We start from the raw sequence: 12,033 nt of genomic DNA on the forward strand, positions 1-12,033 counted from the left end.
TCATTGATCATATTGTATTAATAAAGTTCGATTGTGTTTATTGTCTTTTACTTTTGTTTATCTTGTTTAATCTTCTATTGAGATGTTGGTTCCAATAGAATTTCAGATAAATTTTCGGAAATTTCTTTACCCACCTTCTAACCTTCTTGGTCACCTCTGGCGAATTTACAAAAATACCCCTTGTTTCGGAAGTTCATTTCCGAAAACGTACTTTTATTGGAAAAAAAAGTGTTTTCGGAAATGCATCTCCGAAAAGGTGAATATTTTAATGAAAAATATTGATTTCGGAGATGCATCTCCGAAATAAAGTTGTTTTTCAGAAAATTGGTGTATTCGGAAGTTCATCTCCGAATTCACTCCCCTTGGAGGAATTCGGAAATGCACTTCCGAAATAAGGTCTGGACAGAAGAAACATAACAAACAAGAACGATTCGCTTTATTTAATCGGATGAAGATTACATTGATCACATTACATAAGATTAAAGTTACATATTGTTAAACACGGGTAGGTGAGGATGAGTCAACATTTTGATAACGTCGGCCCCCGATCTTTGAAGTTTCGCGTCCAACTCGATCGGACCCTTCGAAGAAAATCGGTCGAACGTTGTCCCCAAAACCGCTAAATCTTCGTCGTTCTTGATCTCAAAAGGTGTGAACTCAATGTCTCCCTCGTCGTTAAGCGATGGCGAGCGGTACTCGAGCTTGACAACCTTTCGATTTTCGGGATATTGCAATAGCGTGTGGAGCGACGTTATCAACTCCGCAAACGGCGTGTCGCGCGAGAAGCAAAATTGGAACGGCATCGGGTAGCCGGTGGTGAAGTAGACGAATGCTAGGTGGGGGTAGGTTTGTGTCATTTGTGTTTCTAGGTGTGAAGAGGATGAAGAAGAGTGTGTTATATTTATAGACTTATTGGAGTAATAATGGCCCAACAAACCTTATCTTGCATTCAGTGGATGTTTCGGAAATGAACTTCCGAAAATTGGAGGCAGACTAGTATATTTCGGAAGTTCATTTCCGAATTATGCAGAAACAGGCATAAATTTTGCATTTTGTTGATTGCTTAGTGTTTTGTGTAAAAAATACAAAAGGAATTCAAAATAGACATAAATTAGACAATGATGACATAAAACATACTTATATTATATATGTATTGAATCGGTCCGATTTTACATGATAAACAACAATACATACAAAAATGGTCATTACAAACAAAAAACGATCCGGAACAAACTAAAATTCACCGAACCAATCGGTGGATCCTAAGTCCAAAATAGGTACGTTCTTCGACCGCTCTCTATTTTGCTCGCTCTCTTCGCTCATCATTTCTTCAAACTCCGCCATTCTTGAAACGAAAGGATCCGGGCAAGTCTCCGCCTCATTTGAACGATGTGCCGTCCATTGACAAGAAGTAGCCGGTATAGGACACCCCGGTTTCAAAAACACTTGGACGAAGTGTCGCGATCGTAGATACCCGATGCATATGATGCGGCTCGACGCGTCCAATGGCGGTCGACTATGAAGTGGAAAGAAAGTCTCACTTAGTCCAAACCTCGTCAAATCGACACACACCATATCATATGCACTTGCTATTAGATGACCCATATCGGGGAATGACATCCACTTCGAAACCGGAGCGATACCGGTAAGTGATGGAACAAGTGAATCATGAATTTTCGCAAACTTTTCTTGATTTTCATATAGTCGGCCCTAGATGTCCCGATACGAAGTCAACTCCGCAATAAGTTCCCGTCGGACTAAAGTGTGATTATTTTCCCCTTTACCGAGCAAACCCGCAACGGCCCGATATCCACAATTGTCGTCGCCTCCAACATCAACGATGTTATCGATATATTTGTGCATAAAAAGTGACATCTCATCAATGTAGACAATCGGTGATTTTTTGATCGGCGGTGTGCGAGGTGGCTTCGAAATACGGGCTCCTTTGTTACCACTACACTTGGACTTCGGTGTCGGTAAATTCGGGAATGATGCATCAACATGTTCAAAGTAAGAAGGAGATCGTTTTGTTGATGTGTCTTCTTGTGTAACTTTGGACTTTTTCGGTGCACCTTTTGTTTTAACCGGTTGAGATGGCGGTTTCAAATCGGTGGTCTCCGGAAATGCAATTTTTCGCAATTGTTCTTTTATGTGCATTTTCATTGTGTCAGCCGCTTTAGCAAACTTCTCCATTATCACTTCCAACTCGTCGGAGATGGTGATTTTGGAGTCATTTTCTTTCGGTGGGTCAAAATCATCAAAACGAAGCTTCTTCCAATGGTCGGCTATCTCATCCATGCGTATTGGTGAATTCAACTTCTTCTTTTTTGAAAGTATACAAGCACATGGAAGGCCGTATGTCTTTCTAATGGTACACCCACATAAAGAACTATCCGACCCCGTGGTCTCCGACCGCTTCGCTTCATGAAACAAAAAATTCAAACCCGATCGGAATATGTTGTAAATCAATTGGGAGAATAAAATTTGGCCCTTATACCGGTGTTCCATAACCGTCTTGCTCTGGCCGAACGATGTTTGAATTTCATTGTGTTGATTTTCAAGCATTTGGTTCACGATGTCCCATCCCCGACACAAATCTCCCTTGCTATCACCCAACCACCTCTTGAAGACCGCATGTGCGGATTCAACTCAGTTAGTCGTGGTGCAACCAAGATGTCTAACTCGATTTGTCCAAGCGCACACGACTTTTTCTCTGACTTTGTCAAGAATGGTGGATTCGACGTAATGACAAAAAGTCTTAATGGAACAACACAGAAACCTAAAGTGTACCAATTTCTTGGTATACACCTCTTCGGAGTATGCATCTAAAATTTCCCTCCATGCCGCCATTATCCTATCAACTACAACATCGGCTTTGATAACTTTACCGTTTTCATCCGGCCTATCTTTTGTTCCAACCGCGGGTTTCAACTTACTTCTCACGTTGCAAGTTATGTGATACCGACAAAGTAACGCGGTCGATGTCGTGAAGACGGTATCAACCGCATTCATCAAAGCATTGTCCTGGTCGGTGACAATGACTTCTGGCATAACCTTTTGATCAACCAACAAAGACTTGCATATTCCCAAAGCCCATGTAAAGTTTTCTTCTTTTTCACACTCCAAAAAAGCAAACCCGACCGAATAAGTCTTGTCCGTCGAGGTCACACCGACGATCTCTAGAAGATGAAGCCTATACTTGTTTGTCTTGTATGTCGAATCCATGACAAGAACGGTTGGAAATATGTTGAACAATTTGATACTTTCGGGATGAGTCCAAAAAATATCACGCACCGTAACTTTGTCCTCGGACGTTCGGAAGCTTGACACATATTTGTTATCGCCTAATAGTTTCAAAAGTTGTTGCATTTTCGACCGAGGGCCCATTTTCAAAACTTTGAGATTGTGTCGTTTATTGTAAACTTGCTTGATATTTGAAACGATATCCGGTTTTTTACGCTTCAAATCGGCAAGTATGTTGGGAGGCGCCACTTTGACTATCGTTAAATCCGAAATCGCATTCTTCTCTTCGCGGGACAAACGACACGCCATTGGATGTCCGTGTAACTTGGCATCCAAGGCATGATTATGAATTCCACAAATTACGGTTAAACGCCACAAATCATCAACCCTCCGATGCGCGCGCAACTTAAACGGACACCCGCACTTTCTCGATCCTGTGTCTTCGTGTTTTAGCACCCGGTTTGATTGTGCATAACTCCCACCCCGTTCGCAATTCAAAACAACGAAAGCTTTCCGCCTACTATTTCCATTGTCGGACCTTAAAATAACAATTCCAAATCCAAGTTTACTAGCTTCGTTCTGAACCCAATCAATCAAATGCTCGCGACTACCGAAACTCCGATCACTTGTAAATTGTTGCCGAACATCAACCGCATTGATCATAGGTTTAACGTCGATAACCGGATCGTTATTAACGTTGACAACTTCCGGAACTACTGCGTCATCGTCTTGCACAATGTTATCTGGATGCACCATACCTAACATATGCAAAAATTAGCAAAATTGGCCAAAAATGTTTTTTTTAACTGCCAGGGCATATTTCGGAAGTTCATTTTCGAAATTTGTTAGGTAATATATTTCGGAAATGAACTTCCGAACCATTGCAGGTTTCAGCATAATTTGTTGAATCAATGTAGTGAAATAGGGGATGAAATGAGAGATGTTTACCTCAAATTGTAGCTTTCTATGCTCCCTTTAACGTGATCAACGGTTTGAAACTTAATTTTTAGACGAAAAATGGATGGAGATTGATTGAGTTTTGGAGAGGGTTTGGAGAAGTTTTGGAGAAAAAAATGATGAAATAGTGAAGGAGGGAAAATTGTATATGCAGAAATGTTTTCGGAAATGAACTTCCGAAATATTCACGGTTTTTGAATTTTTTCTGAATTCGGAAATGCATCTCCGAAAACACCATTTTTTTGGTGTTTTCGGAGATGCATCTCTGAAATGTATGAAAAATCTTTAAAAAAAATAATTTCGGAGATGTATCTCCGAAGCAGGGGTAATTTTGGGATTTGGCTGGGGGTGACCCCCATAAAGAGGTGGGTAAAGGAATTTTCTAAATTTTCCCTTTAAAAATGGAGGGTCTATGTAGGTAAAATGTTTTCTAAGGTAAAATTGCCTAGATTTCTTAAGCTCTATGTAGGTCTCATCATATTCAATCAATGACACTTCAGATTGTCTCAACATAATCAATGTAAAAGTTCAGTTTTTCCTTCAAATAATAATGGAGTAAAAGATATAACTTATATTAATACAGTCTTTACTAATTAATAAAGAAACAAACAAATTTATTTATTTCATTAAAAATACAACAAACAATATCCTTCCCAAAACAGAAAAATATGAAAACTATTCTTCTGTAATAATATTCCAATAATCAACACTCAAATCACACAAGCTTAGAACCTTTAATACTACTACTACTACTACAAATCCACCCTCCAAAAAAAAAAATTGAAAATTGAAAATATGAGAAAAAAGTGAATAAGAACTAAAAATTGAGAATTCAAAGATCTCTTCACCTTAAAACAGTTTTCTTCCCCACAACTCTACTATTCCTACTCTCACCATTGATAGCATTTGCAGTAGCACAAGAAAAACTCTTCAGTTCATCAAAATTCGCATAGCTTTTCCTCGCCGTAAGAATCCCACCACCACCATAACCCTTTCTCTTCTCTCCATTACCATTCACCGATCTACTACCTCCTCTCGAACTCGACATACCACCACAACCTTTGTTCTTGTTCTTCAATGGAGGCGTCAATGTAGCAGGTTGCATATTGTTACTGACTGGCTTACCATTCTCTTTCCTTAACAATGAAGAGAAATCCGGCACAGATTGAGCTACAAGAGAAGAAGATCCTTTTCTTACAGAAGACACACCAACTTGATACTTCACTTGTTTTGTTGATATGGTTGGAATTTTTGATTCAAAAACATTCTCTTTTTCTTGTTGTGGTTCTTCTTGATAATCTTGTTGTTGGTATTGTTGGTAGTTGAATCGAAGCTTCTTCTCTCTCAGTTTAGCGTATTCGTCATATCTGGGTCCTCTCTCCAAATCCATGATGTGATGATGTTTTGTTCAGTGTTGTGGAGATGAGAACAGAGAAGAGAATAGGGTTTGGAAGATGAGACGGAAAATATAGCCGTTGGAATGTTTTGTTATAGTTGTTGGTTTATGTTTCTGTTTTTACCACTTTTTTGTAATAAAATAAAACAAAATAGTGTTACGGTATTTGATTTTGTAACGGTCATGATAAATGAGACAGAAGATGCTTTTAGTTGTGAAATGAAAGGTATATATATTTTTTACTGATAGCTTCTCTATTTTATATTGCACGTGGAATTTCATATTCGTTGTAGTTGATTATATAATTGAGAATAAATAATATACAGTGTAAAATAATTTTATACTCAACCAATCACAATCATTTAATTGTTGAATTATACTGTTATTTTTAAATACATTATATAATATGGTTAAATGATGAATTTTTAGAGTAACAGTGTAAAATTATTTTATAATTGCACTGCCTTTTAACACTATTTAATTTTGCGTGTCATAATATTCTAATTTTTTTCTTCCATGTTTTAATTAAATAAAATTTTATATATCATCGGTCAATGTTAATATGCAAATTAAATAAAATATTTTTTTAATGTAATTTATGTATAAATCAGTAAATGAATACCATTTTACAAAAACTAATCGACAAAAATAATATAAAAGACAATATTTAAATTCTAAACTTTTCCATTACTCATGTTTCAAAATTATTGTCATTTAAATTTCTTACACACCAATTAAAAAATATAATAAAATGAAATAATAGTTTTACTATAGAAATTATATTAACTATTAGTATATTTTTTGATATCATAATTATAAAGTGTGACATAATTAAAAAATAAATAATTTTACATTAAAACCTAAAAATAGTATTATTTTAAAACAATTTTTTATACTAAAATTGACAGTTATGAAGCAATGCTGAAGAATTTGACGAAGAAAGCTGTTGACATGGTTAAACTACTAGGATTCGAGTTGAGGTAGGCGATTATCGTATTTTTTATCTTCAATATGTCAATGATACCATGTTTATTAGTGGTAAAAAACTGTTCAATATTCGGATCGTAAAGGCAATTTTGCTTTTATTCGAGTTAATGTCCAGTTTGAAAGTAATTTTTTTAGAAAAGTTTGATTCTTGGGAAAAATGTGCTACAATTTTGAATTGTAAAGGCAACATTCTACATTGCATATGGATTGTCCAATGAGGCCCCGAATCCGGATGTTAATGGTGCCTTGTGATGGTGGAAGGATATTTTTCAATTGGAGCTAGGTAGTGGTGACACATCAAATGAGTATTGAGTTCAATTTGTAAATGGATTGGCGTGTTTTCAGCTTTACATAATGATGGGTGACAACACTTGAAAGTTCCAAAGTCTCCTTAGGAGAGGAAGATCGTTAACTTCAAAACTAGCTGTGATTTGGTTCGCCTGCATTTGGAAGTTTAGGAACTCTGAAGTTTTTGGGAATGAGGAAATCCAGATTGAAAAATTGGCTGAAGAGGCAAAAATATTGGTTTGGGAGTCGCTTAAGATAAAGTCGAAATCGATATCTATTAATATGGCATTATGGTTTTCAAACCCTAAGGTGTGTCTCAGTATCACGGACACTTGATTTTATGGGGCTTTGCTGCGCAGTTGAACCTTAGGTGTGCCTTGAAAGTTGATTGGGCTTGGAGTTTGTAGTTGCAGTCAGTTTGAAGCTCTCTAGTTTTTGTTTGCGGAGTCTTTCTTTGGAATCAGCTTTATCTGATATGCAGCCCTGTTCTGCTGTTTTCTGTCTTGCAATCGAGTCTGATGTTGTGTATTAGTGATCTACTATTACGGACGTGGTTGCTTTTACAGGTTTTGGATTGTTGCTCTATCTCTCGCCGGTGTGCAGCTGATTCCTTCCTGTTAGGTTGTCGTGAGATTTAGATACTCTTGGCAGGGTATTGTGTTGGGTTGGGTCAGGTGTTTGGTTTATATCGATGTTGAGAATAGGATAATGTTTTTGTTGTGGAGGATCAGGTGTATTATTAAAACTGACTGTGCTGTTTTTGTATCAGGATCATTTCTTATGCCTCTGTATAAGACAGATGGTGGCAGCACAAACACACTTCAACTGCAGATGACAGTTGACATATCAGAACAGATGGTGGCAGCAGGTCGATATAAGTGCAACGTTGGCGTATCATTTTCTTCGCAGCAAAACCGAGTAGGGATCGGTATTTGCATTCATTATGAAGATGACCAATTTGTCTTCATCAAAACAGCTTAGTTTACGCCACTGTACTACAATGTGGTAATAGAATTTCTGAAGGAGAAGGATTATGAGATCCCAAAAAGCAAAAGTTATCTTCTCCCATAGGTAACATATGGTGCCAAATTCATAGATTAGTCCTAACTGCTTAATTTTCTCAGCATGAAGCAATTATCTGCTAGAGCCATGTGATGCAACTGATTAGGTAAAGGCTTTTCTGTCAAAAATGCTAGCACACAAGGAGGTAACCATTTCATCTATAACCAAAAACTAGAGGTACATTTGAAAAACATTAAACTTTATTGTACTTGTATTTTTGCCCTATGTTGAATCTATTCACTTGATGCTTGAACCCATTCAACACTAAGGTCCTAACAGCTTGAACTCCTTGCTCCAATGACTCGTCAACCTGCCATAGTAAAGGCAACAAAAGAATGTTTTACTGTCAAATTCCTAATACGAAAAAAAAGATACATAATAGCATAAGCAGAAGTTTGTCAAATTATTACAATTTTGTGGTGACTGAAATTTTTCACAACTAGCATAAGCAGAAAAATTCTGTTCTATGTAATGACAGCATAGCTAAACCAACATATGGCAGAATACTAGAAGGTGTTACCTGCTTTCTTTCCACCGAACTGAACTTTTGTAGAAGAAACGCTCTTAAGTCCATAGTTCCAGGAGGACTTCCAATTCCTAAAAACACAATTTTGAAATATACTCTGATTAAAAACTCAAAAGGCTACATAAACTTATAAAGTGACAGTAGACAGAGAACTCACCGATTGCAAATCGAGGAAAATCACGGGAACCATCCAAATGGCCTATCACATTCATCAACCTGTACCAATATTAACACCAGTTATAAGCTTCATAGTTGTACGATATAATAATCCTTGTTTAAAGATTATGGAGTCATGTTTAAAACACAACAAGAGTCAATCGAGTTCAAATTCAGACAAGAGAGTTCTACTTTGAAGTAGAGTAGTCAATAGAGGCGCTATCCCACCATAGTGGAGCGGAGAAGAGGCCGACTGCTATGGGAAGAGTCTTAGCGATGCAGAACACTATAGCGATCGCTACAGAGTAAATAACGGGATAACAAAGCAGAGCGGTTCCCGTCCCGGAGCGGTTTCTGGTCCGCTATCCTTTTTCCCTCTAAAAAACCAAAATTACCCCTTAAATTTACAATGTTTTAAGGGTAATTTTGGGTTATTTTCAATCAAATGAGTTGAGACTCAACCTTAACTTTCCTTCATAGTCTTTTATGCACTTAAAAAATCATGTGTGCTTTGATTTAAGAGAAATACAACAAGCATTACCCATTGTGATGCCCATGTCCACCTTTAGGTGAAAGCTTCAAAACACCATTTGGAAGACTAGTTTCATCATAAACCTACATAAAAATTTCCAAAACTTAAACCCAAGCAAAACCTCAACAAATTCCCAAATTATAACCACACAAGAACAAACTAAGAAATACATACCAATAGAATATGGCGCAAGGGCACTCGATAATATGCAGCAAGCGGTCCAACCTTTAAGAACATTAAGAATGAGATAAGTCATGAACATTCAAACTAAAAAATCACAGTAAGCACAAACAACTATAATCACCAAATCAGATAATTCATCCATAACAAACTTCAACACGTGTACATATAAATGTATTAATCACGAAAACCTATCTATTATATACGGCAAAAACTAACCGATTCGCCGCTAAAATTCATATAAGTTTGAGGCTTTGCCAACAAAACAGGCACTTCTCCTATGGAACCTAATCCAATCAAGGCTTTTGACTGTATTGTATTCATCAGAATCCCTTCATTTCGAGAAATACTATCAATCATTTCAAATCCAACCTAACAGAAAAAAACACCCATAAGATTAAATTCAGTAAATTGATTCAAAATTCAAGTACTTCGAAAACAAAAAAACTAGATAATAATATTAATAAAAATTACATTGTGTCTTGTGCCATGGTATTTGTTTCCAGGGTTACCCAAACCAACGATGAGCCAAGGAGTATATTCCACTATAGGTTCATTATTTGAGTGTGGCACCGAACAACGTACGGAGAAGGATGTTTTGACTGAAGATTTTGTTGGATTACGAGGACTGTGAAGGTGGTTTTTCGGATAGGTTAAGGATAATGTTTTGACTGAAGATTTTGTTGAATTACGAGGACTGTGAAGGTGGTTTTTCGGATAGGTTAAGGATAAGAATGGGGAAGACGCGAGATGAAACATTTATCTGTTGAAAAATAGAAAAGATTAAGGAACAAAACATGGTGTCGTTTAAGAGAAGAAAAAGTCGTTCAAGTGAAGAGAACACTTACAGAGCATGAATTGGAAAATAGGAAGGAAAAGACAGTCTTCTGAACAGCTTGCGGGTTACTCCGAGTGAGTGGAGAAGACAGAGAGAAGTGTTTTTTTTAAAGTAAAAGAGAGTAGTGTTTGGAGGGGACTTGCAGATATTTTTTTCTCTGTTTTGGTTTATCGTTTTTAATTTTAAAATTGCAAGATTAATGGTACAAGTAGAACAATCTACCAAAACCCCCCCTCCTGGCCGGTGTAGGGGGAGAGACCTTGATAAAAATCTCTCACGTAAACGACTTCGACTATGAGATTTCGATAATTTTTTGTTTTTTTTCTAAAGTTTGTAGCGGAGAATATTAATCCAAAAAATTAAAAATCTTAACAGGATAATAAATATTACATTTTTTTTATGAATAGAAATAGCGGGAGTTATTTTGCGGGGTTTAAAACCCCTGCAAATCTGTTGAAAAATTGATCATAAGGAAAATTTTTATATGAGAGACCTTAATAATTCGAAAAGTCAAATAAATCTTTAAAAAAGAATTCAAGTATTCTTATTCTTTCATATATTTTGATTATAATTTTTTTACTGCATGTGTTTTTTCAAGTATTAAAACTTTAACCTTAAAAATATTATTTTAGAAAATATTATTGCTGAGAACTTTATTCTTATCTTTGAATTTGATAAATAATTTAAATTTTTATTTAAGTTTTCAAAAATATTTATAAAATATATTTTATTCAAAAATAAATAAATAAATAAATAGATGTGAAAAATTATTGGTGGTTGTTAAAAGATTTTAAATAATTCAAATGCTGTAATCGGTTAACACAAGTGTGTAACCGGTTACAAGTGTCAAAAAAAGTCAAAAAAAAAGCTGAAGAAAAGTGATTTTGGAGTTGGTGTAACGGGTTACGCATTTGTAGCAACCGGTTTTCACTGTTAGTATTTTTAAAAAAATTACATTCTATTATTTGGCTTATGTAGCTTATGTCCCAATCCACTTCTAATAGTTGTATAAATATCTTGGAGTCATTCTCATCAATGTTAATGAAAATGTACATTCTCACTCTTAATCATCTTTCTCTATCTATCTAATTCTCCCCATTCTCCATCTCTCCACATTCAAACCCCCCATTTTTACCAACCAAGTAATTCCAAGTTCTAACATTTGACATTAAGTGTCTGATTCTGATCCACCAAATTACTAGTGTGCAACATGAATTTTGTCTCCAATAAAATAATCCCTACAAACCTACCCATCCTTGATGCAAAGAATTACGACAAATGGTGCAAGCAAATGAATATGTTATTTGACTACCAAGATGTTCTTGAAGTGATCAAGAACGGGGTGAATCCTCTAGTCGAAGGTGCAACATGATGCACAACAAGCAACAAATGAGGAAGAGGAGAAGAAAGATTACAAAGTGTTGTTTTTGATCCATCAATGTATGGATGGTGACAACTTTGAGAAAGTAGGTGATTGTGAATCGTCAAAGCAAGCGTGAGAAACCTTGGAAAAGACATATGCAGGGGCTGACAAGGCGAAGGTGGTAAGGTTACAAAATCACAAACATTAACTCGAATTATGAGAATATCATCTACATAAAGCAACAAAATAACAAATGAATTACCAAGTCGAAATCGAAAGTAAACACAGTGGTCGAACTGACTTCTAACGAAACTTATGCGTGCCATGAACTTGTCAATCTCCTATTCCACAGTCAAGGAGATTGTTTCAGTCCATATAACGATCTTTTAATCTTGCACACATAATCTTCCTTCCCCTTTTTGACATACCCTCTGGGTTGCCTCATCAGGATTGTTTCATCTAAATCACTATACAAGAACAATGTCTGCACATCCATCTATTCCAT

At 36.2% G+C, this 12,033-nt stretch overlaps 2 protein-coding genes across 3 annotated transcripts; both read right to left on the reverse strand.

The window, feature by feature from the left end:
* Positions 1–4,854: 4,854 nt before the first annotated feature.
* LOC131637413 (uncharacterized) lies at positions 4,855–5,694 on the reverse strand. Its single transcript, XM_058908000.1, has one exon. It carries the CDS (start codon positions 5,588–5,590, stop codon positions 5,045–5,047), a length of 546 nt encoding a protein of 181 aa, XP_058763983.1. The 5' UTR covers positions 5,591–5,694; the 3' UTR covers positions 4,855–5,044.
* A 2,341-nt stretch (positions 5,695–8,035) lies between these two features.
* On the reverse strand, positions 8,036–10,449 carry LOC131637402 (chloroplastic group IIB intron splicing facilitator CRS2-B, chloroplastic-like). 2 transcript variants are annotated; one of them, XM_058907988.1, is made up of 9 exons: positions 10,176–10,449; positions 10,033–10,090; positions 9,802–9,963; positions 9,547–9,699; positions 9,322–9,372; positions 9,157–9,230; positions 8,617–8,675; positions 8,454–8,530; positions 8,036–8,243 (listed from the first exon to the last, which is right to left on the reverse strand). In XM_058907988.1, the coding sequence occupies exons 2-9, from the start codon at positions 10,084–10,086 to the stop codon at positions 8,127–8,129; spliced, it is 747 nt and encodes a 248-aa protein (XP_058763971.1). In that variant the 5' UTR covers positions 10,087–10,090; positions 10,176–10,449; the 3' UTR covers positions 8,036–8,126. The 2 variants fall into 2 exon arrangements, with proteins under 2 accessions (XP_058763971.1, XP_058763970.1); XM_058907987.1 differs by having other exon boundaries at positions 9,802–10,090; positions 10,176–10,447.
* Positions 10,450–12,033: the final 1,584 nt, after the last annotated feature.

Source organism: Vicia villosa, unplaced genomic scaffold, assembly GCF_029867415.1.
Source record: "Vicia villosa cultivar HV-30 ecotype Madison, WI unplaced genomic scaffold, Vvil1.0 ctg.001990F_1_1, whole genome shotgun sequence".
NCBI lineage: Eukaryota > Viridiplantae > Streptophyta > Magnoliopsida > Fabales > Fabaceae > Vicia > Vicia villosa.

Coding starts and splice junctions, on each gene's coding strand:
- LOC131637402 (XM_058907987.1), bottom strand. CDS start 10,086: ATGTTTCATCTCGCGTCTTCCCCATTCTTATCCTTAACCTATCCGAAA. Junction 8,676..9,156: donor GGACATGGGCATCACAATGG/GTAATGCTTGTT, acceptor ATATTGGTACAG/GTTGATGAATGTGATAGGCC. Junction 8,531..8,616: donor TTTTCCTCGATTTGCAATCG/GTGAGTTCTCTG, acceptor TTGTGTTTTTAG/GAATTGGAAGTCCTCCTGGA.
- LOC131637413 (XM_058908000.1), bottom strand. CDS start 5,590: ATGGATTTGGAGAGAGGACCCAGATATGACGAATACGCTAAACTGAGA.